We start from the raw sequence: 25,863 nt of genomic DNA on the forward strand, positions 1-25,863 counted from the left end.
CAATTAAATAGGAAAGGTATAATTAACCTCTTAATTAGCACATGAAAACTAATGAAGGGTAATATAGACTTTTAATCTACATCCTTAATTTATCAGAAAAATTCTATAAGTAGCTATGTTTTGGAACGGAGTGAGTAGTCAACAAATAGCTACTCCTATTTTTTTTTCAAAAAATATAACAAATTCTAAGATTTTAAGGATAATTTAAAGAGAGAAGAGAAGCACAGCATGTACCATCATTAAAGCATGAAACATCGGTTTTGATCGGCGCAAGTTATGGGATTAATTGGCTATTTATCCCGATTTTTTATGTATATTGTCACCGGAAATATTATCAACTAATCAATCCAAGAATGATTCGTTATAGGTTAGAAATGGGAAATGATGGATGTGAAGCATGTTAATTAATGAAAAGGGGTCTTAATTTACCCATGATCCCTTGTATTTTAGGGACCACAAGAACAAGGTAGCAGAAGACCAGAAGTAGCATGGTAGCAAAATGGTGTGGCTAGTACGGTCCTAGCTGGGCGAGTCGCACATCTCGCCGGGTTTGATTTTAGTGGTCTCAGATGAAAAACGCGACAGAGGGGAAAAACGAGGCGCAAAGCGCAGCGACAATGATCGATCTACAGCATCGACAGGACGACACCTCACGGGCGGCCACCCCACTTGCCGGCCCGGGACGCTCGAATATGTGACGGCACGGCCGGGGCGCCGCAGCCCTTACCGCCGCGAAACGCCGCGCGCCTCGGGCCATATCTCTCTGGCTCTCAGGCGCCCGCGCCCGGGAAGGGAACGAACCGCAGCCACGCGACGGAGGCAGGAGGTTGCGTGCGCCCACCCGATCCCCTCCACCGGAGAAAACGTCTCGTGCGCGGTGCGCCCCGCGGCCGAAACGTCCTATCCGCACGCGGGCAAGGGGGCCCGGGGCGTGAGCGTGTGCGTGTCGCCGGGCCACGCGCGCCGCACGGCCCGCCGCCGTGTGTAACGTTACCAACCTCCTCCTTTTCGCTCGGCTAACGCCCCCGGCCCCGGGCGGCGTTGCCTTCTTTTTTTCTGGATGCTTTCGGGATTTTTTCGTTGCGGCAGTGCTGCTCCTCCGGGCGAATTTGATCGGCAGATATTCGTTCGGCATATGCTCCGGCTACATCGACAAAGCCTCCTCAGCTTGTTGCTGCTCGTGCACAGCTGAAGGATTTCCTCGTTTTCTTGTGCACCTTTTGCAGTTTCTCCGGACAGCATGCTGGTGGTGCTGCGGCTGTTACGGCTCAGCATGTTGCGCAACGGTCTCGGCATGTAGCCACGTACACACAGCGCAGCAGTGACAGGATTATGCAGTGAGTCAGCGAGCAGCTCGCGTAGCTTGCCCCGAAAGAAAGAGGGATTGCAAAAAATAAATGTGAGCAGAGAGGGTTTCGTCTCCAGACACCATTTGGTCACGCACCTGTACCCGAGGCACGCTTCTTCTCTGAAGCTTCGCCTGATCGCCTCGGCTGCTCTGCCCTCCTCCCTTCTCCGCCGGCAGACACGTATATATAGGAGTGCAAACACTTGACGCCTTGTGTAAGCGCCCACAACCTCCACGCTCCACCACCAACACCAAGAACCTCCTCCTCTGCTTCTTCTGCATCTCCTCGGCCCTGCGCTCCGCACACATGGCTGCCTGCGTCGACAAGTGGCACCCCACGCACGCCGGCCACCTCTCCAGAGCCATCTACCGCTACTTGCCGGACTGCACCACCACCACCACGGACCGCGCGATGCCCGCGGCCGCCAGCCCCGGCGGCTGCTGCGCCCGCGGCGGCACCGGCGACGACGACGTCTGGGACGAGCTGCGCGCGGAGGCGCAGGCCGACGCGGACGCCGAGCCGATCCTCCGCAAGTTCTACGCCGACCTCGTCCTGTCGCGCCCGTCGCTGGAGGCCGCCCTCGCCGCGCACCTCTCCGCCAAACTCTGCGTCCCCGGCGCGCTGCCCCAGGACGCGCTCCGCGACCTCCTCGCCGGCGCGCTCGCGTCGCACCCGGAGGCGGGACGCGCCGCGCGCGCCGACCTCCGCGCCGCGCGCGACCGCGACGCGGCATGCGACCGGATGGTGCACTGCTTCCTCTACTACAAGGGCTTCCTCGCCCTCCAGGCGCACCGCGCCGCGCACGCGCTGTGGGCCGACGGCCGCGCCGCGCCGGCGCTCCTCCTCCAGAGCCGCGCCTCCGAGGTGTTCGGCGTCGACATCCACCCCGGCGCGCGCATTGGCTGCGGCATCCTGCTCGACCACGCCACGGGCGTCGTCATCGGCGAGACGGCCGTCGTCGGCAACGACGTCTCCATCCTGCACGGCGTCACCCTCGGCGGCACCGGGAAGGAGTCCGGCGACCGGCACCCCAAGGTCGGGGACGGGGTGCTGATCGGCGCCGGCGCCAGCGTGCTCGGCAATGTGCACATTGGAGCCGGGGCCAAGATCGGAGCGGGCGCGGTCGTGCTCCGCGACGTGCCGGAGGGAACCACGGCCGTCGGGAACCCCGCGAAGGCGATCGGGAAGAAGGCGGTGCCGCAGCGGCGGCCGGAGGAGCAACCCGGGGTCACCATGGAGCAGGGGTGGTCGGATTACGTGATTTGAGAGGTCCTAGAGGGGTTTGAGTGCAAACATTTAGTGCAGGAGAGTTTCCCTCCAAAAGATATTTGTGGCCGATGGCCACTGCTGTTCCGCTATAGTCTACACTAGAGAGAGAGAGAGAGAGCTGTGTTGCATAAGAGGGAGCTCAGTTAGGCATTGAGCCCTAGTGCAAGACCATATTTTTTCTGTTCTTTTTTCCTTTGGTTTGTTGGGACGGAATAACAAGATATGCATCTGATAATTTATCGGTTGCTTGTAAATACACTCCAAGTTCTATTCCAGCGCTGAAATATTCAATTTCTCGTTCCAGTGTGGTGGGTGGAAACATACGCTTTCTTTCTACACAGTTCGCTGTACTGTTCAAGTACAGACTCTGCTAAGGGGTGTTGGGTTCCTCAAACATTTGGAGGCTAGAGGACTAAATATAAGTTAATTATAAAACTAATTGCACAGATGAAGCTAAACGGCAAGACGAATCTATTAAGTCTAATTAATCCATTATTAGCAGTACATTGTCAAATCATGGACTAATTAGGCTTAATAAATTCATCTCACCATTTAGCCTCCATCTACATAATGACGTTTAATACTTCTAATTAATATCTAAACATTCGATGTGACAAGTGCTAAAAATAAGCAGCTGGAACAAACACACCTAAGTACAGGTTGGACATTAACCTCTGTTTTACAGGAGGTCAACCAGCCGATCGACGAGGTCTTGAAGGGCAAGATTCTCAGTCCAAGAATCTCGAAGGGCTGCTTCAAACAAATCAGAGCATAAACTAGTACAGCCCCAAGTAGAACTTGACTGGCCAGGAACGAATTAGCAGTTCCATCGAGAATTTGACTGCTTGTCTTTGCGCAGACAAAAATCACCAGTGGCGTTTTCACATTTGAGCTGGGGGAACCAATAATTGAGGTGAGGAGCTAAGCACTGAGAATGTGAGATAGTTGAGAATCTTTGGTGAAAGAGGTGAGCCTGTCGCAAGTGGACGCACCTGACGGCTATGGCTACCGGATGAGCGACGTCGCGGCCCGTAACTTTTATTCGAAAGGAGGAGTTTGGAATCGAGATATTGTTCGATGATTTCAGCGAAGTCAGCTCTGCCTTTGGATTGAATGCTGATTCTCTTCTCTGAATTCTAAAGGGATCGAGTGCCTTCCTCATGCTCACAGACAAGGTCGCCGGAATGGATAGCATTTGACGGCCGCCGTATAGGAATCTCGGCACTAGACAAGTGCCCTTCGCCATGAGCCCATGACGGTAGTTGGGATGGCAAAACCAAAGATGGCGGAGCGGAGAAGGGCGCGTACCGCCGCTTAGCGCCTACCTGCTGTCAGTCGTAGAACTCGTAGGAAGAGGATGATCATATTTGTGGTGCGGGCTTTGTTGTGTCTCCCGGTTGGATGTAATGGCCGCCGAAGCAGATGGGCCGATGTATGGACTTTAAAGGCTCTTGGTTCTTATATGGGCCCTTAATTAGTAGTGGGAGAGAAGACACCGACCGGTTGGACTGTAATTGATAGGCCAAACGAGATGGGCTGTTGTATGGACTGTAATTGATGGACTCAGCTGAGAGCATTTTGTTGTCGTCCTATGTTACCGCCGGATGGCACAGCCTAGCCCAAACAAAAGGCCATTTCACTGTGGGCCTTTGTCACTGCTTCCCTAAGACCCACGTAGGCCCGACAGTATCCGCCAAACAGTACAATATGGGCTTTAAATGCACAACAAATAAACACGTCCGCAGCAAGCAGCAGCAGCAATTTTCTTTCTTGACCCGGTCACTTCTCGTCCGCGAGTGGGTCGCGAGCTCAGCCTAGGCTATGTTTAGTTACCCCAACTTCCAACTTTAACACTATACAAAAAGAAGATTTCCTATCACATCAAACTTGCGGTACATGCATGGAGTACTAAATGTACACGAAATTAAAAACTAATTGCACAGTTTTATTGTACTTTGCGAGACGAATCTTTTAAGCCTAATTAATCAATATTTGGACAATAATTCACAAATACAATCGAAACGCTACAGTGTGCTACAGTTCTAGTACAATAATTCTGCATCTCCCAAATTGGCCAACTAAACAAGGCCCTAGATCTTATTCTGTTCTGGACGATCAAAGCCCAAGAACCAAGCGAATTTCGCTTCCTGAACAATCAAAGCCAATCCATTACGTTTTTCGCATGTTTTATCCGTGCCACGGTCAACTCATCCTCCCTCACCCACTCCCATGGCGGCCTCTACTTCGCCGTTGGCGTGAGGCCAAGCATGCGCTCCCAAGCCGAGCGCCACCAAACCACCCTGCACACCCTTCGATCCGTCCGATCCCTCCCGTCGCGCACGCAACGAAGCCGAGCACGAGCCAGGACACACGGTACCCGCATCGGGACGTGAGCCAAGGGGCTCGAGTTCAAGAGCTACGGCCCAACGGCGGCGAGTCCGATCCCGTTCCCCTCCTTCCCACCTAAACGCACACCGCCAACAGTAGAGCTGTTAGCCGCTGCTGCTTGTCGCTGCGGCCTGTCGTTTCGAATCATCTACCCCCAGCCCTGGCCGAATTCTCCGTTGCATATTTGCATACCAGCACCCGGCTGCAAGTTGCGAAACCGATCTCACAATCGGTTCGTCTGATCAGAACATCGCTACCAGCTTTGATATGATCATACGATCGGAGTCGGACCACGCTGATCCACACCGTCGGTTCAAGCGTCGAGAGTTCCAATCAATCGATCAAGTTGCTTGGACGCGGTGGCGTCTTACGACCGCCCCGCTTCTCCTTGTTGCCTTGCAACCGCACTCACCCGCGTGAAGGGTTGCTGATGGGTCTAAAGCTCACTCATGGCTACGTTGCCTGCTCATTTTCGGCTTGGGTCCATCGTACGCGTAGCCTCACGTTACGCTTCCCTTTTTCTCCTTTTTCTTTGTGATGTGACGCTTGAACTTTATACAATTTTCATTTTCTGCTTGCAACACTCGTTGTCACATCTATCCGTGTGAAATCAATGACTTGACGCCTAATACATCGACGTAGCGCACAAGTGAGGTACCTGCGAATTCAGATCGGTCTCGAGCTGTTGAGATAAAGATCTGCGGAAATGCAAGCTCTGCGGTTTTGCATTGGGCTGAGCTTGGAGAGTGGAGACTTGGCGGGCCTGAAGGAGAAGTCAGAGAAGGAGAAGAAGTCAGAGAAGATGGAGGAGGATGACTGGGAGTATAGATTTCCATTTGGCACTAACACTACGGGCCGGCCCGAGCACGACACGAAGAAGCCCGGCCCGAAAACGGCCCGGCCTGTGAGCCATCGTGCCAGTGCCAGGCACGGCACGCTAACTGCCTGTTAGTGCCGTGCCTGTGCTGACAGTTAGGCACGGCGGCACTACACGGCACGGCACAGCTAAGTAATCGTGCCATATAGTGCCGTGCCATATAGTGCCGTGCCGGGCGGCCCGTCTGGCCAACTATAACTGGGAGGAGAAGCAAACGCTAGTGGCCGCAACCATCCAGCTATATCTGTCAGATCAGGTCATGCACTATGTCATAGAACTAAAGACACCTAAGCAAATCTGGGACAAGCTGAAAATCCAATTTATGTCAAAGACTGTGACGACCAAGCAGTATCTGAAGCAGAAGTTATATGGGCTGAAGGTGCTGAGGGGTCGGATCTTGCAGAGCACATCAATGCTTTCAGTCAGATGGTCACAGACCTGGAGCAACTGGGTGTGACAGTTGATGATGAAGATAAGGCAATTATTCTTCTGTGTTCACTTCCATCATCTTATGAGCACGTGATCACGACTTTGACGTACGGCAAGGAAAGCATCAAAGTTGAGGATATTACTGCAGCGTTATTGGCTCGGGAACAAAGGAGAAAGAACAATGCAAGGTGATGCATTGCTGGTCAAAGGTGAGCATAGCAGGGAGAAGGTGGAGAAAAAGAAGAAGAAGAAGAAGAAGAAGAAGAAGAAGAAAGTGCAGTGTTATGATTGCGGTGAGTTAGGACATGTGAGGAGGGATTGTCTAGAAAATAATAAAAAGGCAAGTGCTAATGTTGCAATTTCTAAGAGTGACTCGGACAACGATGGTGATGTTCTCTCAGTATCAGACAGCATGCAGTCAACTGAAGCGTGGGTGTTAGATTCAGCTAGCTCTTTTCATGCAACGCACAAGAAGGAGCGGTTCACTTCATACAAGTCTGGTGATTTTAGCTTAGTCTATTTGGGTAATGACACGGATTACCGTGCTATTGGAGTAGGCGACATCAAGATCAAGACGCACGATGGAGTTGAGCAGGTGCTTTAGGGTGTTAGGCATGTGCTGGAGCTGCGTAGGAATCTAATTTCGCTTGGAGCTCTACATGGTGATGGTATGTTATTCCGGGCTAAGCTGGATGGGAAGATCATGAAGATCACGAAGGGAGACAAGCCTACGATGATAGGAGAGAGGATGGCATCGCACATATACAAGCTGCAAGGGTGCACAATTGCAAGTGGAGTCATGGAAGATAGAGTTGCAAGGATAGTGGTGTCTTCTGAAGGCGGCGGGTCTGAGGCCAAGTCAGACTCGTCGGGGTGGCTCGCCTTGAGCTACAAAGTCAACAACCCAAGTCCGGTGTACACACGGAGGTTTGTGCATGATGGCTTCAAGATGGTGAATATTCGCTAAGATGGAGTTTGTTAGATTTGTGTCGAATATTATGTACTAGTTGGTTACGTTTGGACTTGGAGTTGTATTAGCGGTAGGGTGTAGAGTATGTGTCGGACTCTTGTAACTGAGGCTTCTCATAAATATGAGAGGAGGACTGCTGTTGTAACTGTGACAACATATTGATAGGCTCGCAGGGGGAGGTGGCGTATTGCCGGGACCCCGGAGCGACCGGTGTCGGTTGGGGGAGGAGCACCCGTAATCATACCCCGTGGATGTAGGATTCGGCTGAACCTCGTCAAAAAATATCGTGTCTCTAGTGTCGTCTGTTATTTTGCATGTATTATCTCGGTAGGTCAATTGTTGGTTCGGCGCTATTATTCTAACAAAGAGGATAATCCCTAGCGCATTAATTGAAGAGCGGCACTTATTTCTCAAAAGCTTTGCGACAGGAGTGCGTACTGCATACAGCATCCGTGCGTCGTATCGTCACCAACAGTCACCGCTCGATCTATCGTGATCCAAGATCCAAGAAACGTACTACCACTGAGCTCACGCACGCAGGGTTGCAGAAGGCACGTCAAACAGGCCGTGCCAAGGGGCCTTAAATACATAGGCGAGCAAGCCTACAAAGCGCGATCAATGCGCGGCGGCGGCGTGCGCTCGGACCGACCTGCATGGTCACAGGTCACAAGCCCCGGGTCGGTCTCCCTGGCCATTTCCCCCTGTTCTGTTCGCACCCGAGCTCATCTCGTGACGAGGACGAACGGGGTGTGCAGCTCTGAGCTAGCTTCTTCTGAACCCCCTCTCTGATCGACGAGCGACTGACGAGAGCGCCAGAGGCCATGCATGCATTCCTCTGCTGGATAGCTGGCCGGCGCGGCCTCTACTAGCCACCTCCCTTCTTTGACTCCATGCGCCATGGCGCGGCAGCAGCGGCGGTCCATCATCCATACTAAATCCATGGCTCCGCTAGCTTGTCGTCGTCGCCGGCCGGCCGGCCGGCAGGGGCGCCGCGTTTACGGGCCTCCCACGTGAGCGCTGCCTTGGATGCATGCGATGCACCCCCTCCTGGCTCCTGCGCCTGCGCTCCTAATTAATCAGCCTAGGACTTTGCGTTTGTGCTGGGAATCTCTGTTACGTTGCTGCCGCCCGCGACATGGCCCTGCCCCGCCTCGGCAGCGCGCGCGCCGCTGCCTCTAATTTATTCGCCCCGCGTCATCGACTTCAGGGTTCGATCGCTGGTAGCGCTTGGAAGGATTAGCGCCCAAGAGTCAACTGATTAGTATATAGTGGTTAGGTGAAGATACTGATCACTGATGATACCTCACATGTACTGTACTCACTGTCACTGCTCCATTGCATGGCCATGTATGTTGAGCTGACAAGTTGTGGATCGGAGAGGTACGAACTGCTGTCGATCAATGCGGCCTGCGCGTGGTAATATATGGCTCGCTGCATCTGCTTGTGTCGTAGCTGTAGGGAGGACGTGAGCTCTCGGAATGGGGGCATGCAACGTATACAAAAGCTGGTCTGAGCGAAAAGGCCAGGTTGCCTTTCCGGGGACGAGCAGCAAGTAAACAAACCGGAAAATGGCGCCCCATAACGACCCAAGCAGGCTGCAGCTACCCCTGCATGCAGCATTGCCGCTGCTGGTGGTAAGCTGGCAGCAAGCCATAGCATAGCCCAAGTTATGGCAAGCATGCTTGTTGGCTTTCTGGAATTTTTTACTTTCCAATTCTATCTATCCATGGACTCTTTTTTTTTGTTTATTATTGGGTCTTTCTATATCATGCTTGAGTGATTTGGGGCCTTCCATCATCAGGTGATTTTAGAGATCAAATCACCCAAATCTATGATGGGACAAAATCTGAGTGATTTGATGCCTCCTTTCACTCAGGTGACTTGAGCCATCAAATCACCCAAAACTTATGGTGATCAAAAAGTTGGGTGAACAACAAGAGGTGCTCATCCGAATTTCAATCACCCAATAGGAACACCAAAACAGATAAGAATTATGACAAAGCAAACAGAAATAAAGGCAAATGATGGTGCCAATGATGCAGCCCAACACAGGATAAAATGAGAAAAACTACAAAAGAAATGGATGACTAAAAATCTCCAAAAGTAAAAGGGAGTAATTGAAAGAAGAAAATGCGAAAGTAGACAGAACTACATAAAGACAGAATCTAGACATTTTGCACAAAGTTTTAGAAAATAAGGGAAGTAATTAAGCCCCACATATTTAAAATGAGAAAGACGGCAAAGAGACAAATTTTCAAATGTTGAGGGGAGTAATGAAACCTCTCAAATGCAAAATAACAAAAATTTCAAAAGAGCCAGATGACACAAATTCTACCAAATTCAAATTCTTCAAAATGTTCTATGGAATGCAGATAGACAAAAATTTGGGTGATCAGTAAAACCCCACAAATGCAAATTATATATCAAAGTGTTCAGATTATTTCTATGAATTACGAGCATAAAGATTATTTGGGTAATCAGTGAAACCCCACAAATGCAAATTTATATACTAAAGTGTTCAGATTATTTCTATGAATTGCGAACATAAAGATTATTTGGGTAATTAGTGAAACCCCACAAATGAAAAAATAAACTTACATAATTTTTCTGTTTTCCTTATTATGTAATTATAGTTGTGTCAAAAACCTAACCTCTATTATGAGAATGGACTCTAGGATACATACTGCAAGAGAGAAAAAAACTATTTCTTAGAATGGAGCCACAGAACATGAAAACAACTTAGATGTTTTCCTGCAAATAGGATACATGACTACTGATAGAGCATAAGGAACTCATATCTCACATGATGAACCTGAAAGCCAAAACTCATTAGAATCATCAATTACGCAGAGTCAATTTGAAATTAATGAGACCAAAGTAGAAGTTTAATTAGATGTTGTCGTAAATAGTACTATCATCATGTAAATTAAATTATCTTATACAATCCTATTGGCATGGAGGCGTAGGCTCATTCACATCGTCACTCTAAGGAACAACAAATCAGATGTAAGAAGAAAAACAATGATACCCAATTATAATAGAATGGAAAACTGTGATGTCAAAAGAAATTCCTGAGATGCAAAAATATTGCCAATTGAACACTAGTAATCACATTGAGATATTGTGAGATGGCTACCAGTTTAAACAAATTGGACATCCACCTTGTAAAAAGACGAATCATCATCTGCTCGAAAAGAACTGACCAGTCAATGATAAAATGAAGGAACCCACATGCAACTTAAATCAAAAATCAACATATGCTCAAGATGAGCAACATGGGGCTGACCAAAAATTTTATTGGCATCTAAGCCTTCCAGGAAGCCCTTGAGCAAAGCCTACAACCGAGGAGCCAAAGAAGTGATGAAGTTGTTGTACATCGGGCTAAGCTGCAGAAACTATAGTGCATCACAGAGATGTCAACTAACTTATAATAGCTGATCAGAGTGCATTGAAAAGAAACCTAATAGATATTCACAGTGCACCTATAATATTTCTAATGATAGTATAAAAATAAGGAATTGACAGTGACATTATCACTGTAAATTCAACTAATTGTCACTGTCAACAAATGGAAATGTAAAAAATAGCATATTTAATATATTATGGAAAGGGATATGTTTTGGGTTTCTAACTAAAAAGGCATTGGAAGAAACAATCAAACAAAACAAGGATAGAATAGAGTGACCAAATTATTTACTAAGAATGAACATTGAATTAGTACGCACCGTGGTAAACCCTAACAAGTGGAGATCCCAAAAAAATCCTGACATCAAAGGAAATTGCTATGATAGGTAAAACTAAAAGAATAGACTAATAGACTTAGAGAAATTATGACATTTTCAAAAGCCAATCGATTAATCCATAGCTATTCAACATGGAAAACTAATAGACTGAATCACACCTAATGAAAAATAACGACTAAATGAAACTAGAGATCGAACGAGATCAGATTCAGAAAATTGGAAAGAACATTGGATTCGCCTATCCTGAGCATGTCGCCTCTAAGAATAAAAAAGAGAAAGGTAAAAAAAACTTCAGGCCTCATCGACCACTTAGAATAAAAGTCGTGATTCCCAAAAATCAAATACATTAGAGGCAGTCAAGTGGGGCCACCAGACAGTAAACACCAAGGGCACCGCGGTTGGCCAATGCTATGAACCTAGTGGAGAATAATTTCTAGAATAAATTAGAGCAGATCGACTAAGGGACACAAAGAAAGTATCTTAATCCTAGCCATGTGGATATCTGCATACATGAACACAAATTACATGTGCTAATAAATAGAACGCATATGGAGCCAATCAAACTAAAGTAGCAAATTAACAAGGAGATATTAGAGGAATCGTAGAATTGCGGCCTTCTTAATTTGCTATGCTGCAGTCACTTGTTGGTAGGACCCATGAATAGCAAAAGACAAAACAAGACAGAAGACGAACGTATGGATCAGATCAGAAGGAAAGCAGGTCGAATGGTCCACAAATCGAGTGACAAATTCCTCATTATCCCAAATTTCCCCAAGTACAAATGCAAAATACTCAAATTACATAGATTTCTTTTATATGGAATGCATATTAACAAATTATTTTGGGGAGTCACGGAAACCCCAAATACAACTTTCTCAAATGTCCCAAATTTCCCCAAGTACAAATGCAAAATACTCAAATACCTCAGATTTTCTTTTCTATGGCATGCATATTAACAAATTAATTTGGAAAGTCACGGAATCCCCAAATACAAATTTTTCAAATGTCACAAATTTCCCCAATGACAAATGCATAATACACAAATAACTCAGATTTCTTTTCTATGGTATGCAGATTAAAAAAATTAATTTTGGGAGTCACGGAAAGCCCCATATACATATTCCTCAAATGTCACAAATTTCCCCAATACACAAATAACTCATATTTCTTTTCTATGGAATGCAGATTAACAAATTATTTGGGGAGTCACTGAAACCCCAAATATAGATTTCTCAAATGTACAAATTTCCCTAATGACAACTGCAAATGTCAAAAAAGGGCTACTCCCTTTCATTGAGAAGTGTGAAATTAGAAAATAAGACAAGCCAGTGGGACAAGGACCCAGTATGATTTGGATACAGGTTAAGTGCAAAAAAGTCCATTGACAAATAACTTACACACAAATTACACTATATAATGCACTCTAAAATTAAAATGAATGACCTATAACTAAACTGACTTACTGTTAAAGTGGCAAAGCTAGAAAAAGAACTCAGCTTTTCACATAATCTGATACTAATGGTATTAAGCTCATATTTAGCGCAAAATGGTAGAGCTTCTTATCAGATAAATACACAAATGGAATTCTGAGCTTCTATATATAGGTAACATATAAGGCAATTACACACAAATGAATGTTGATTTACAAGGAATAGAAATTTAATATGAATGACTGGCACAACATTGTAGAAAGAAAAGAAAGTCTAATTAGATAGCAAATAGATGCCACAGAAACAATGAAGAAAAAGTACCATCTCTACTTCAAATGGTTGCCTTCTGCTGGAAACCCTTTCTTGAAGATTGCAGATTCGATCTGCATTGGAAGGGATTTGTTAACAAATCGGACACAACACGATACTGTGTGCACAGAGTTTTTTTTAAAGAACTGAGGTGTTGCTCATATCGGAATACTTAGGATAGGATGGACATTGTAAATATAATGCTGAGATGCTGAACCAAACTACACTGAAGGTGAGGGAACAAAAGCAGTTTAGCCAAAAAAAAGATATTGAACAGCTGCATCAATTCAGCTAAAGAAAAAGCTAAAAGTATTTAACTTAACCAAATTTCTTATGTACTATAAGAAAGATTAGGTTCAAGTGTAGGAATAAAGCATAGGTGTCAAACACTAACAGACATAGTCAAACAAATTAAAGATCATAAAAGAATTATTTCACTATTTAATTCTAATGAAAAAGAAATTAAATAATTGAAACTACAAACTTGACAAAAATTCAGAGATGCTAAAAAACAAAATGAGCATTGAAAAAAATCAAGTGAATCAAAATCCTTTCGTATACACTAGAATCCATAAGCAACACCACCTCTGTGATAGGCTAAAACATTCAGATATGCTCGGAATCTTCAACAAAATCATAAACAAAGGCTCCAACAATCAACCAAAAAACTATATGTAATAATTCCATTTTCTACTGACAACAAAAACACTCAGGTGTCCTTTATCTTTTCGCTAAAATTATCGTAATATAGAATATTTACTAACTTTACACTAAACATAAAAATGAGAATGAGAATAAATAATCCACTACCTAATTACAAAGTGTAGGTGGTGTATCACTTAGCACATGCACACCAGTCAATAAGATATTTTAACAATTAATACTAAGATATGGGCATCCTCGTATTCCTAGCTATATGATTTAGTTTCAGATAGGGCTGATAATTTATAAATTAATTCTTAAAGCTAAGTAAACTCAAAACATAAAGAAACAAGCTATCATGTTTCTATCACTTAAATTATCATACAAACTAGTAGGTCATATTAGTTAGTGTGAACAAACCACTACAGAAAAAATGAAGAAAATAACCCTAATGCATGCAACATTGAGTTCATCATACACCTTTTTGGTCCTGGTAGAGAAGTATCAAAGCTGTTGGAAATGATGTTGAAGCTAGCAGCCCTACCACCTCTCCAGTCCTTGCTAAGGGCCTATAAACAATCTTCTGGGTGGCTGACAGAGAAGTTTCAAAGTTGTTATTTTACAAACTAAAGAATCTTCCTAATAATCCTAACACAAAAGATTGCTTAACAACCAGACAAAACTTGCTAGTGATGGAATGAACATTAGTCATCAAATCCTAAATAATATAAAAGTTGTCATGAATGTTTTAGTTTATGATATTAGACATCATTGATATCTAAAAAAGAAGAGAAAAAATAACTAAACAAGCTCAAAATAAGAGATAACACATCTTAGTGAGGAGAGAAAGGCAATCTCATGCAAGCAACAGATTATAGAAATGTGCACACCATCAGTCCATCACAATTTCTGTTAGTCGCTAACAAACATGATGTGTACATCATCACAAACCAACAGGTGCATAATACAATGATAGAGTCACTAACGAACAACATGTCTAAACCATTATAATTTCTGTTGCCGATGTCCCTCCTGATGAGATCAAAATGCTTCTCATACGGATGTTTTCAAAGAAAATACATATACAGACAAGGAAATCATATGAAATGCTAGCAAAACTTGACATTACCCAAACTATTTCAAATATTGTAACAGTTACACCTTGTTTACATGCAAATGACAGCACAATCACCATTGGAACTTTAGTACCTATGAACTGTAACCATCATGGTTGTTTCTATTAGTCACTAACTAACATGCAGATGTCCCTTCTAATGAGATCAAAATGCCTCTCAGACAAATATGGTCGAAGAAAATACATCAATAGACAAAGAAATCATACAAAATGCTTGCAAAAAGTGATATTACTCAAACTATTTCAAATATTGCAATAGTTACACCTTGTTTACATGCAAATGATAGTACAATCACTACTAGAACTTTAGTAGCTATGAATTGTAACCATCACAATTTCTGTTAGTCACTAACCAACATGCGGATGCCCATCCTAATGAGATCAGAGTGCCTCTCAGACGAATGTGGTCGAAGAAAATAGACATAGAAATCGTATAATGTGCAAGCGGGAGGAACCGAACAAACTAGCTGAACAAGCTAAACTGCAGAGTGAAACTCGATAGGAATTCAAATTAGGACACGCATTACATGCGACCTAATTCAGAAAACATCATAGGAAGCTAAAAATTGATTCTAACCGAGATCCACAGCAATCAAATCGGAGTGGGCGAAATTAACCCCGGTAAATCAGAGAACTCGAACCAATTAGGAATCAATCACAAGCAAACACGAGATTCATGAGTGTGGAACACAGAAATTGACGGCAAAACTAATCAGAACAGATGAACCCTAGAGCTGCTTCTCCTCGGCAGCACGAGAGTCAGGTAGCTGCTCTCTTCCTCCTCCGCCCCGTCCCTCCTCCAGCTCCCGTGGCCGGCAAGGCAGCTCCGTCGTGCGCAGAGGCTCATCTCAACGGCTGCGGCGGCGGGGGCGCGAGGCGGACGTGCTGCCATGGCCGGGGGGTGAGGTGGAGGCGGTGGTGCCGGGAGGCTCGAGGAGCCGCGAGATGAGCAGCTGGGGAGAAGCCAGCTCGACATCGGCGCGAGCTCACCTTCCAATGTGATGTGGGCAGGGGGCTTCGCCGCTGATGACGGCAGGGTGGGGATGGGGGCGTTGGACCTAGGGGCAGGGAAAGAAATGGAGCGGCATTGGAAATCCCGACCAGAAATATCGTGGCCTCCAAAAATTGCAAAACGATGTAGTCTAATAAATGGACCCCACAAGTCACGATAAGATAGAGATAAAAGAAGAAAGGACCAAACGGAGGGAGCATACAAAACATAGCAGATCGAACGGTCACCAAATCAAGTGAAGAATGGCTAGATTTCACTTAGATGAGATATAGCTTTTCCTTTATTTTAGCACGAAGAAGAAGGTCCGTAACTTAAAGTACTACCTGGAGATCTTCAAATCAATTTTCTGACCATATCTTCAATAGGCAATGTATGCATACATCTTTCAGACTTTAGGCGCAGAGACAGACTCGAGGTTGCCATGTAACCCCGGAACCATGGCATCATCAACATTATCACTTGAGTGAGTGCAGTATCAATGTATCAACGTCTGCGCCAGCTTGGGCCCCAGACAAAATACCAGCGGGATCTTTGCGGCGCCACCTGCTCGTGGTTGAATGCGTTCGTTAGACCAACGTTCTGCTGGATCGCGCGGGGCGCGCCGTACCCCTGCAGAGCGCTTACATTACATACAGTACACGTCTACAGTCTACGCCAGTGCATTTATACTGCCCCACTGCAGCCTCTGTTGCTCCTCGGTTATTTAATTTCCAGGTGACTCATAAACAGATTAACTGTTGTCGTCGCAGACCGCAGCACGACGTGGAGAGTCGGTTCCCTGCTCCATTCCATTCTGTGTGCATTTCCTTCGATGCATAAGGATGACGTCCCAATACTGGATTTATTTACCGAACGAGAAGAGGATAAATGTACAGGCGATGGTGATGCTCTCTTGTCCGTGTTGCATGCATAAAGGACACGCTAGATTACTAGGCCGTAGACAGCATCTACTAGCTACCCCCGTAGCCGCCGTGATTGCTCGCAAGAACGCAGAATGGCCCAGTCTTTGCTACATGATACTACTCCTACGTATCCAAGAACAATGATTGCGTCCATGACGTGCCACCAGGACAGGAACTTGTGCCTTTTGACCGGCACAAGCACTGAAGCATGCACAAGCTACCGATCGCCCAGCGCAAGGTTGCCAAACACATGCAACTCCCACGGAACAGGGGAAAAGCTGAAAAGGAGCCTGATCAAACAGAGAGAGAGAGGGCTCAGGGCTGGCGGGCCGAGCATGTAAACAAACGGAAGATTCCACGGCGAGGTCTTTCTAATCCCCGCTCGTGACTCCACGCGCGACGCGCCCCGTAAACCTCCATGTGCTTGGCCGCGAGCACGGCGGGGCACAGAGCGGCACAGCGAGCCGCCGTTGCGCTGCGCCCCCGCGTGGCCACGTCTCCCCGAGCGCGGAGGAGAAAGACACCCCAGCGGGCCGGCCGGCCGGCCGGGGAAGCAGTGCGCGCGCGGGCGGGACAAGAGCTCGCGTCCATGGCTTGGGATTGAGAAGGGGCACGCAGCCGGAGCCCACAGCGCTGGCACTCACCAGTCACCACCGGCCATGATCGGTGGATGGATCGCTTTTTGTGCGGGGGCTGATCGAGAGCAGTGAGCAGGTCGCTTCCCTGCACGTTCAGGCCCGATCATTGCAGCCGCGATTGCAGATGCGCTAGAACCGCAGAGGCGACGCTGAACTTTCCTCCCGGCTACTTTTAACCCCAATCATTACTCACTGATTGGGTGCTCCGCCGCTGGATTTAGAATCTCATCGGCTCCATTATAGACAGGAATTCAAAGGTCGCTCGGTGCATGAATACGTGCTTATCGTAGGGGGGGATCAAATCACGCAGATCACACCATTTATAGGCGCCATGCACCGCGAGGGCGATCGATGGCAGAGGAGACGAATTCATGTCGTGTAGGTCGTAGCATCCGCGACACGGACTAGATCGCTGCTCTCAAATCAAATCAAACTATCAAAGAGGGAAACAATGCGAGGACGTCCGGCCGGGGCCGCGCTAATCGGCAGGCAGTACCGCTCATCATACACGGATGGGCACATGCCATTGCCTCGTTCCCAGGAATCCTGTCCGAGAGGGTAGCGTCCAAGCCGAGAATTAATGGCAAGGCCCCCCGGCCAGCGCTCATGCAGTCATGCAGAGCAGAGCGCACGATGAGGCGGGCAGCTGCAAGCTACAGTGACGAGGAGACGGCGCCGGGCGTACGTGCTGCATGCATAGGGTGGTTGCGCCCGGAGCAGAGCAGCGATCAGAAGCTCATCATGGCGCGCTGCCGGCTACTGGATGGCCGGCGGCCGGTTGGTGGATTGCCGTTGCATTGCAGCAGCCAGCGAGCGAGCCCGGGCTGCAAATTGAATTCTCCCTGTCCGGCTATCGGCGCGTAGACCGGTGACGCAATTGGTGCGTGATGCCATGTTAGGGTGGATATCCATGCATCTTTTGTACTCTGGTGCTGATCGAGACGTGCTCGGACCTAGCACTACTCTACATGTCTCTTTCAGCCGTGTGTACGTATCGATATAGTCCAGATGACAGGCAGTGGTCCGCGTCTTACACGGTTCATCAGGCCGTCGGCGATGCAGATGGGATCATCACAGAAATCCATATATGACTGCATGATCTGAAGAGCTCCCTATTGTCTGGTATCCAACGGTCGAAAAAAAAACATTTTTATAGTCCATGAAGAGTTGCCAAAATTATAGCGTGGGTTTTTGTACTGATCAACGGGTAAATTTTGTTACCACTTAAGTTATAATCGATGGTACTACCTCATCAACGACCTTAGCTGCTGGTGAGGATCAGTCATGTTTATGTGCGTATCGTCATGATCATTTTGCTGCTTTGTATGCACGGCCCAGATCGAGTGAAGCGTCCAGCGACAAGAAACAAGAGTGGATTAGTAGCTAGTAGCACCTAGACACCTGTTTCTCGATCGCCAGCTTCCGATTTGGAAGAGGAGCAGCAGCGTTGATGTGAGTGTCCATCAACCAGAGAAACCTAACAACGAAACTTTGATGTGAGTGACACCGAACACATATATGTATAGCAAAGTGCATGGATGCCTAGCATTGGGTGTGTGGTGCATGGTTGGAGCTAGCCGTTGTGACCTCGTTCCACTTTTCTCGGCGGAACGCGATCCCCGAAAAGCAAACGGCATCCCGAAAACCACACGAACTAGCGGTCACGAAATGTGCTAGCTTGTCGTGAGCCTAGGCACCATCCTCTTGGACGGCTAGGGACGAGTAGTTTATAATCGTAGCGGTGGGGTTCTTAAATCTTTGTAGTAATCACATCCCCAATCTAACACAGCAGTACTACTACATGAAAAAAAAGCGACCAAACCAGGACAAAAACAAAGGGAATGCCATTTGGTCAAAGCTATGCGTTATGGAATAAAGCTACGCGCTATGGAATACTAATATCATGTGCATACATAAAAAAAAAAGGTCAAAAGTCGTTAGTACTCGGTACAAACCTGCATATTTGAGCTCATCCAATTTAGAATTCTGTAATATGGTGCATCGATTGTTTCAAAAAAAAATATATGGTGCATCGACATAATGTACTTATACGAGTTGAACAGTAGAATTATTACCACCTTTAGCTAGGTTGGTACTGCTAAGATCTCAAACCCAAACTAGTTAAAATACCGGCCTTTCGCAAGTAGCTCGCCCTCTCACCTTGTGCCTTTGTGGTACAGCGGAAGATGGAGGCCTGGAGGGCATGGACCAAGAAGAAGTAAGTCAAAAAGGTCAAAACAAGCATGTAGTACAAAAGCAGTAACAAAAGGTGTGGATGGACCAAAGCGTAAATAAAAGCTTATATAAAACAAAAAAGAAGCGCACGCGTTTGTGTCCTAGCTAGTGTTCCCATGAAATGTCACCGTAGTTGGTGCCTTGGTGGCATGCGCCACCACGCCACCACACGAAGCGCTTTACTTACCGGCCGGATTTACGTAACTTGCCAGGGCCGGCAGGATTATTCTCGCAAATATTGTTCTAGAAACCAAGAACTCCCACGCCAACAGGCGGCTCTGCCACGTGCGTGCGTGCGTGATGTTACCGAGTAGCGACCACCCGTACGTGCGCGCGCATGAATACCGGACGGCACCGTCCCGTGCCCTTGACCAAACTACAGTCGTAGTAAACGGTGTGGCACGGATCATTGCTACCGGACGACGCGTCGGCATGCTAGGGAACGGTCCATCCCTAAAGCCAAAAACATCCTGATTTCACTCGCGGAGTCGCGGCTGCACGTACACACCACACGAGCGCGCAAGACGCCCAAGCAAACACGGGCGCGTACGACGACCCCGCTACACGGCTGCGGCGAGCGGCGTGCCCCCGTCGCCGCGCGCTCAGCTGCCGAGGAGCTAGCGCCACCGGACGCGGCCGCCCCGGCGGCCGGGTAGGCGCACGCACGCACGCAGCCTCCCTCCCCTGGCGTCCGTCAAGACGGAAGACTTTTAAACCCCTCGCTCGCGGCGCCACCGTACGTAACGTAACGTACGTCGCGCATCTCCACGCCGCTTGGCACGTCCCGCTTGGCCCCGTCTCGCCCTTCGGATCCTTCCGCTTTGCGGTGCCCTCCCTGTGCGGCTAGCCTCCTGGCCCAGAGGATTAATTAGCGCAGACGACGGACGGCTCGCCTCTCTCCACCCCATCGGCTTCTTCTTCCACGGCGAGTCGGCGACTGCCATTGGAACGCCGCTAGCTTTATTAATCGCCTTTTGGTGGGCGCCCCCGGCCCACACGCGCATACTAGAGTAGAAACGGAGTCAAAACCCCCGGCTTCCACCCCTATATATACGCTCTCCGCCCGCTGTCTCTCTCGTCCCCCGGCGTGCTCGTTCTCCTCCTCGGTCACTCGGTCACCTCCCACTTCTCCCCTCTCCACGTACCAACGAGACACGGGGAGCTGACGGGCGGATGGGAGGTGCTGCGTCGCCCCCGACGCGGAGGCCGGGCGAGGCCGCGGAGGTGACGGAGCTGGAGCTGCGCATCCAGCTACTCGGCGGCGGCGGCGGGGGCGGGGGCGGCGGCGTGTGCTACAACATCAACGACAACGCCGACCTGCTGGCCGAGATCCTGGGGCGCCTGGACGGGCGCTCGCTGGCCGCGGCCGCCTGCGTCTGCCGCCTCTGGGCCGCCGTGGCGCGCCGCGACGCCGTCTGGGAGGCGCTCTGCCTCCGCCACGTCGGCCCGGCGCCGCCGGCCGCGGCAGCGGCTGCCGGCCCCGCCACGCGCGCCGTCGTCGCCGCGCTCGGCGGGTACCGCCGCCTGTACCGGCTCTGCCTGGGGCCCGCGCTCGACCGTCTCGGGCGCGCGGGGGCGCTGGCGCAGGCCCAGGCGGCGCGGGCGCACCACCTGTCGCTCTCCCTCTCGCTCTCGCTCTTCTCCATCGACTGCTACGAGCGCCTCGGCGTCGGCGTCGGCGGCGGCGGCGGGGGCGCCGGCGCGGCCGCCGGGAGGCAGCAGCAGCAGCCGTCGTCCCTGCTGTTCCTCTGCAAGCCCGTCGACGTGTCGTGATGGCATTCATCAGCGGCCCGCGGCCTGGCACGCACTGGCACCGCTGTCCCTCGCCCCGCCACGCTGCCAATCGCCTAATCCATCGTCCCGGCCGTCCGACCGCCCCATGTCGCGTCGCGTCCTTGGCCTACGCTGCCGCCCAGCCTTGTGCTGCTCGTCTGAGTGTGCGACGCCGACGACGGACGCCGCCGCGCGCTTGACTTAAATTATTAATTGGTTTGATTATTATTAGTAGCACGGATGAACGGACAATAAGCAAGCAAGAGCTGTTCAATCAATTCAAGCTGTACCTGAGACGCATATTAAATTCCGCCACGGGAATGATGATCCTTTGCTTTGCGTTTGCGTTTGCGTTTGCTGATGGTTTCGTTCCGTTGCCGGGTGTACGCCTGGTGCTTGTCCGCGCCCGCTTGGCGACTTGCTATTTCGATGCACGCGCCTTGTACCGCTTCCTCGTGTTGCTGTTGCTTCGGCCGGATGCCCCCGCGTTGCGTGCGCGCTCGCCATCGCGCGTGCGCTACCGAGCAACCAGGAGCTACCTCACCTACTAGCTAATCACCTCATCAGCTAGCGCCATTGCTTTCGTTCCATGGCTGTCGTCGGCGCCTGCCTGCCTGCCCTGTGGGAACGGCGATGGATGGGGAACGGGTCGCACGCATGATCCAGCCGTGACGCCGAGCGCTCGTCGGCTGACGGCACCCGATCGTTGCCGGGGTGGCGGCCCGAGCCGGAGCGCCTTTTCGCCGAAAAGGTGAGCTGCCGCTTCTGTTCTGCTGGATACGCTCGGCACCACGGCGCCCCCGACCACCGGACGTCAACTGCCAGGGGACCGAGCGGCGGAAATGGAACGCGGGACCACGCCGCTGCCTTCGTTGCCTCCGTAGTGCACTTGGGATGGAACTACGAAAGCCATCGGTCGTTAAACCCTCGCCGAAAACGTATCAATCGCAAAATCCGACCCGCTCCTTTGTTTGAATGCTAGACTAAAGTTTAGTCCCATCACATCAGATGTTTGATCACTAATTAGAAGTAGTAAACATAAGTTAATGATAAAACTAATTGCATAAATGAGAACTAATTCGCGAGATGAATTTGTTAAACCTAATTAGTTCATAATTAGCATATGTGATGCTGCAGTAGACATGTACTAATTATGAATTAATTATACTTAATAGATTTGTCTCGTGAATTAGCCTTATTTATACAATTAATTTTTATAATTAGATTATATTTAATACTCTAATTAGTAGTGAAAACCTCATGTACGAAGACCCAGGTGGTGAAGTTTAGTTAGAGGTATACAGGCACCCCGGGAAATTTGCCGAGGTATCCCAATTCAGGACACTGAGCTTGACGACGTCTGCTCACGAGCTCCGAGGCCGCTGGAAATTTTTCGGCAGGCGAGCGCAGCGCAGGCCCGAGGGGGCGCAGATCTGCTGGGTCGGTTCCTGCTACGCTACACACGCGTCATTTTAGGCTTTTCCTCTGCCGAGCCAGAGGCCTGCGACCTACACTACGCACCACTCATGCATGGACGAAGTCAAAAGTAAAAACCCCACGATGCAAAACGTTCTCCGTCCTCCTACTGGCTGGTGGGCCTGTGAGAGCGAGACTAGTCTGGAGTCAGGCTTAGCCGCTGAGCCAGTGAGACACCACGTCGTGGTGCTTTCTATGCACACTGTGTAGCCTCTGCACCCTGCCGTCTACTACTTGCACGTACAGATACAGCTAGCTCCCGTGTTGGCCACATCACGAGCCAGCCCCAAAGGTATGTGACGGCTCCCCGGTGACCGGCCCGTCCGCCTCGCGTCTCGACGTGCGACCGAATCGAAAGCGTGCCGGGGCGCATTCCGGTTCGGGAAACAAAAGGCTTTCTGGAAAGGCCGCTTCTTTCTCGGCCTCGTTTCGAATGCTCAGTCGGGTCACTTGCGTGAAAGGGGCAGCTCGACCGATCGTCCTGTCACGTCGGTCCAACAGCTACAGCTGCAGAAAGCATTTGCCGCATCGGATGCTAGCGAGCCGGCGGTGGCGCCATGCGTCGAGCGTGATGTCTGGCATGCTGCGCATTCCAAATTTCATGCATGAGATGTTACTGCTACGGTGTGGTACCATCTCGAAAACATGTGATCGGGTATGAATTCAAGCGTTAGGGGTGAACTAGTATGGATGATGCTAAACTTAGGCTGCATATGTAATTCATAAATCTTACTATTACTAGGTACATTTTGAAGTCTCAAGGTGAAGCCTCCTAGGCGAACACTCTAGAAAAAGGGAAAGGAATAAATAGTAGAAATTCTAAAAAAAAATCAAAACATCTGACCATCAATCAGTATACTCAAAGCATCGTAGTCATTGAATCTGTTATGTTTTCTAAAAAATTACCCACCTATGCTATTATAAAAATAGTCTAAAGTAACCCCCTAAATCTATATCTGAATTACCCACCTTAGCCATTATATAAAATTAACTAAAGCAACCCCTAACTTCATCAAAATTATCCACCTATGCCATTATAAACAATATTTAAAATAACCCTCTAAATTTGCAACTAAATTGCCCACCACTAATACTTAAAAAACTTAAAGTAATCCCTTAAAAATTTGCATCAATGTTACGTATGCCATTATTAAAAATAATATGAGGTAACCCTACATTTGAATCCAAATCACCTTAATTAAAAATATACAGCAATATATGATTCTAAATCGTCTATTTCTTACACTATTGGTATATGATATACTAAGGAAGATATATACACATGATGTGTGTCATTTATAAAGATATAGAGAAAGTGATGAGAATATAGATTTCTATGTTAAAATTATAGCTCACAATTAGTGTCCATTAAACAAATTCAAGCGCATACATGCGATGTAAAGTGAAAAGTTAAAGATTATAAATGTGGATGAAAATATTATAGAGTAATTACTAACTAAAATCTGTCGCAATCGGATGAAGATAATAAGTATATATCTATATAAGTATTGTGTTCGAATATTTAACAAATGAGAGGTAGCTCAAGGTAATAGTTTTGTAGCAATGTGGTCTCTTTTTTTCATTGGAGACTCCGCATTAGTTCCCACGAGACACACTAGAAAAAAAAGATAAATTCTAGAAATTCTTACAAAAATTAAAAACATCAATCATGTAAACTATAACAATCACAGTCATTAGTCTATTATATTTCTAAAAATTTACCGACCACTATCATTATGAAAATATTCAAAAATAAACTCCAAACTTATATCTAAATTATCAAGCTCGGCCATTATAAAAAAATAATTTAAAATAACCCCATAATGTTCATCCAATTTACTCGTACATATCATTATATAAAACATAACTTAAAATCCCATTGTAATTTATATCGTAGTTACCCACGTTTGTCGTTATTAAAAATAATCTAAAGTAAACACCTAAATCTTAATCTAATTATCTTCATGTGCATAATATAAAAATATCCAAAAGTAAACTAATATATTATTCTAAATTACCTATTTATGTCATTGTGAATATAGAAATACTAAGTTAAAGTATATACACATGATGAGTGTCACCATTTACACCATTTATACATGTATGTCAAGAATTGATGAAAAATATTGATTTTCATGCTAAATATAATGTATAGATGTGCAATACAAAATGAAAAAAGTGTGAATATGAATGAAAAAGTATATAGAATAATACAACTGGGTAAAGATAAGTACATATCTATGTGAGTCTCATGTTGAAGTATTGAAACAATAAGAGTGTAGTAGGTAACAATTTTGATTATTAGTTAGTAGTTTAATTTTTGAATATTTTTTAAATACAACAGCTTTTACAAAATTAGCCCGCGGAGCACGGTTGCTGAACTAGTTGAACTAATTAGCTTTGTACTAAACGTCATATATTTATAGACGGAGGTGGTACATAACACTAAGTCGATGCAATCGAATCATCATGTTAACTTGTGTTTCCGCCTTCGGTAGTCTGGTGGCAGGAACGGAGCTAAGGATTCATTAAAAAATAATCAATTAATAATATTTTTGTAATGCGTGGACAAATACTATTCTGAACAGATTTAATGTAGAACAAAATATATATACATAAGAGTATATATGAAGTATAAGAGGTATATGTGAGTGTCTGAGTATGTACTGTGTGATTTGAAAAAAACAAAATTAAGTATGAGGGCTTTGGTCCCCTCCACTCATACGTGATATGTGATAGCTCCTCGTTGTCGGAACTACTCTCCCACGTCCTAACGTCTAACATAGCAAATGCATAAGTAATTATGTTCTTAAAGAGTGCATAGACAGATCCATCAACTAATATTTTTAATACATGAATAAACAGTAGTGTATATACGACTATAATATTGTATATGGAGCATGAGGGGGGCGATTGCCCTCCGCCCCTCCCCCTTGTCTATCTACTAGCTCCGTCACAATCCAGTAGCTACTCATTGTCGGATCGGAACCGCTTTACCCTCATCCTTAAACTAAAACCCCCCATGTCAACTGTAGAATTCGAGGATGGAGACAATTGTGTTCATTGTTCGCATAGGAGCAGAGCTTGTGTAGGCGTAGAGGTTGCGACTGTTTGGATTGGTCTACTTCATAAAAGCTTGGTCGGCAAGATATATAATGACGATGGTCCAAAGGACCATACCAATCTTGCCCTAATGATCAGTGGGCAAAACTGACGTGAGGTGTCAGTCCCCCTGTGTATGCAACGCTCTATAAAAAAGGGAATAATCCCTATGGGACAATGATAA

The 25,863-nt window shown here is 47.3% G+C and overlaps 2 protein-coding genes across 2 annotated transcripts; both read left to right on the top strand.

Annotated features, from left to right (window-relative positions):
- Nucleotides 1–1,077: 1,077 nt before the first annotated feature.
- On the top strand, nt 1,078–2,911 carry LOC101762447 (probable serine acetyltransferase 4). Its single transcript, XM_004985288.4, has one exon. The coding sequence runs from the start codon at nt 1,656–1,658 to the stop codon at nt 2,613–2,615; it is 960 nt and encodes a 319-aa protein (XP_004985345.1). The 5' UTR covers nt 1,078–1,655; the 3' UTR covers nt 2,616–2,911.
- Nucleotides 2,912–20,329: 17,418 nt separating this feature from the next.
- LOC101762846 (F-box protein SNE) lies at nt 20,330–21,446 on the top strand. Its single transcript, XM_004985289.2, has one exon. The coding sequence runs from the start codon at nt 20,502–20,504 to the stop codon at nt 21,099–21,101; it is 600 nt and encodes a 199-aa protein (XP_004985346.1). The 5' UTR covers nt 20,330–20,501; the 3' UTR covers nt 21,102–21,446.
- The last annotated feature ends 4,417 nt before the right edge of the window (nt 21,447–25,863 follow it).

Source organism: Setaria italica, chromosome IX, assembly GCF_000263155.2.
Source record: "Setaria italica strain Yugu1 chromosome IX, Setaria_italica_v2.0, whole genome shotgun sequence".
Taxonomy (NCBI): Eukaryota; Viridiplantae; Streptophyta; class Magnoliopsida; order Poales; family Poaceae; genus Setaria; species Setaria italica.

Excerpts from the sequence above, each read along its gene's own strand:
- LOC101762447 (XM_004985288.4), top strand. The coding sequence starts at position 1,656 with ATGGCTGCCTGCGTCGACAAGTGGCACCCCACGCACGCCGGCCACCTC.
- LOC101762846 (XM_004985289.2), top strand. The coding sequence starts at position 20,502 with ATGGGAGGTGCTGCGTCGCCCCCGACGCGGAGGCCGGGCGAGGCCGCG.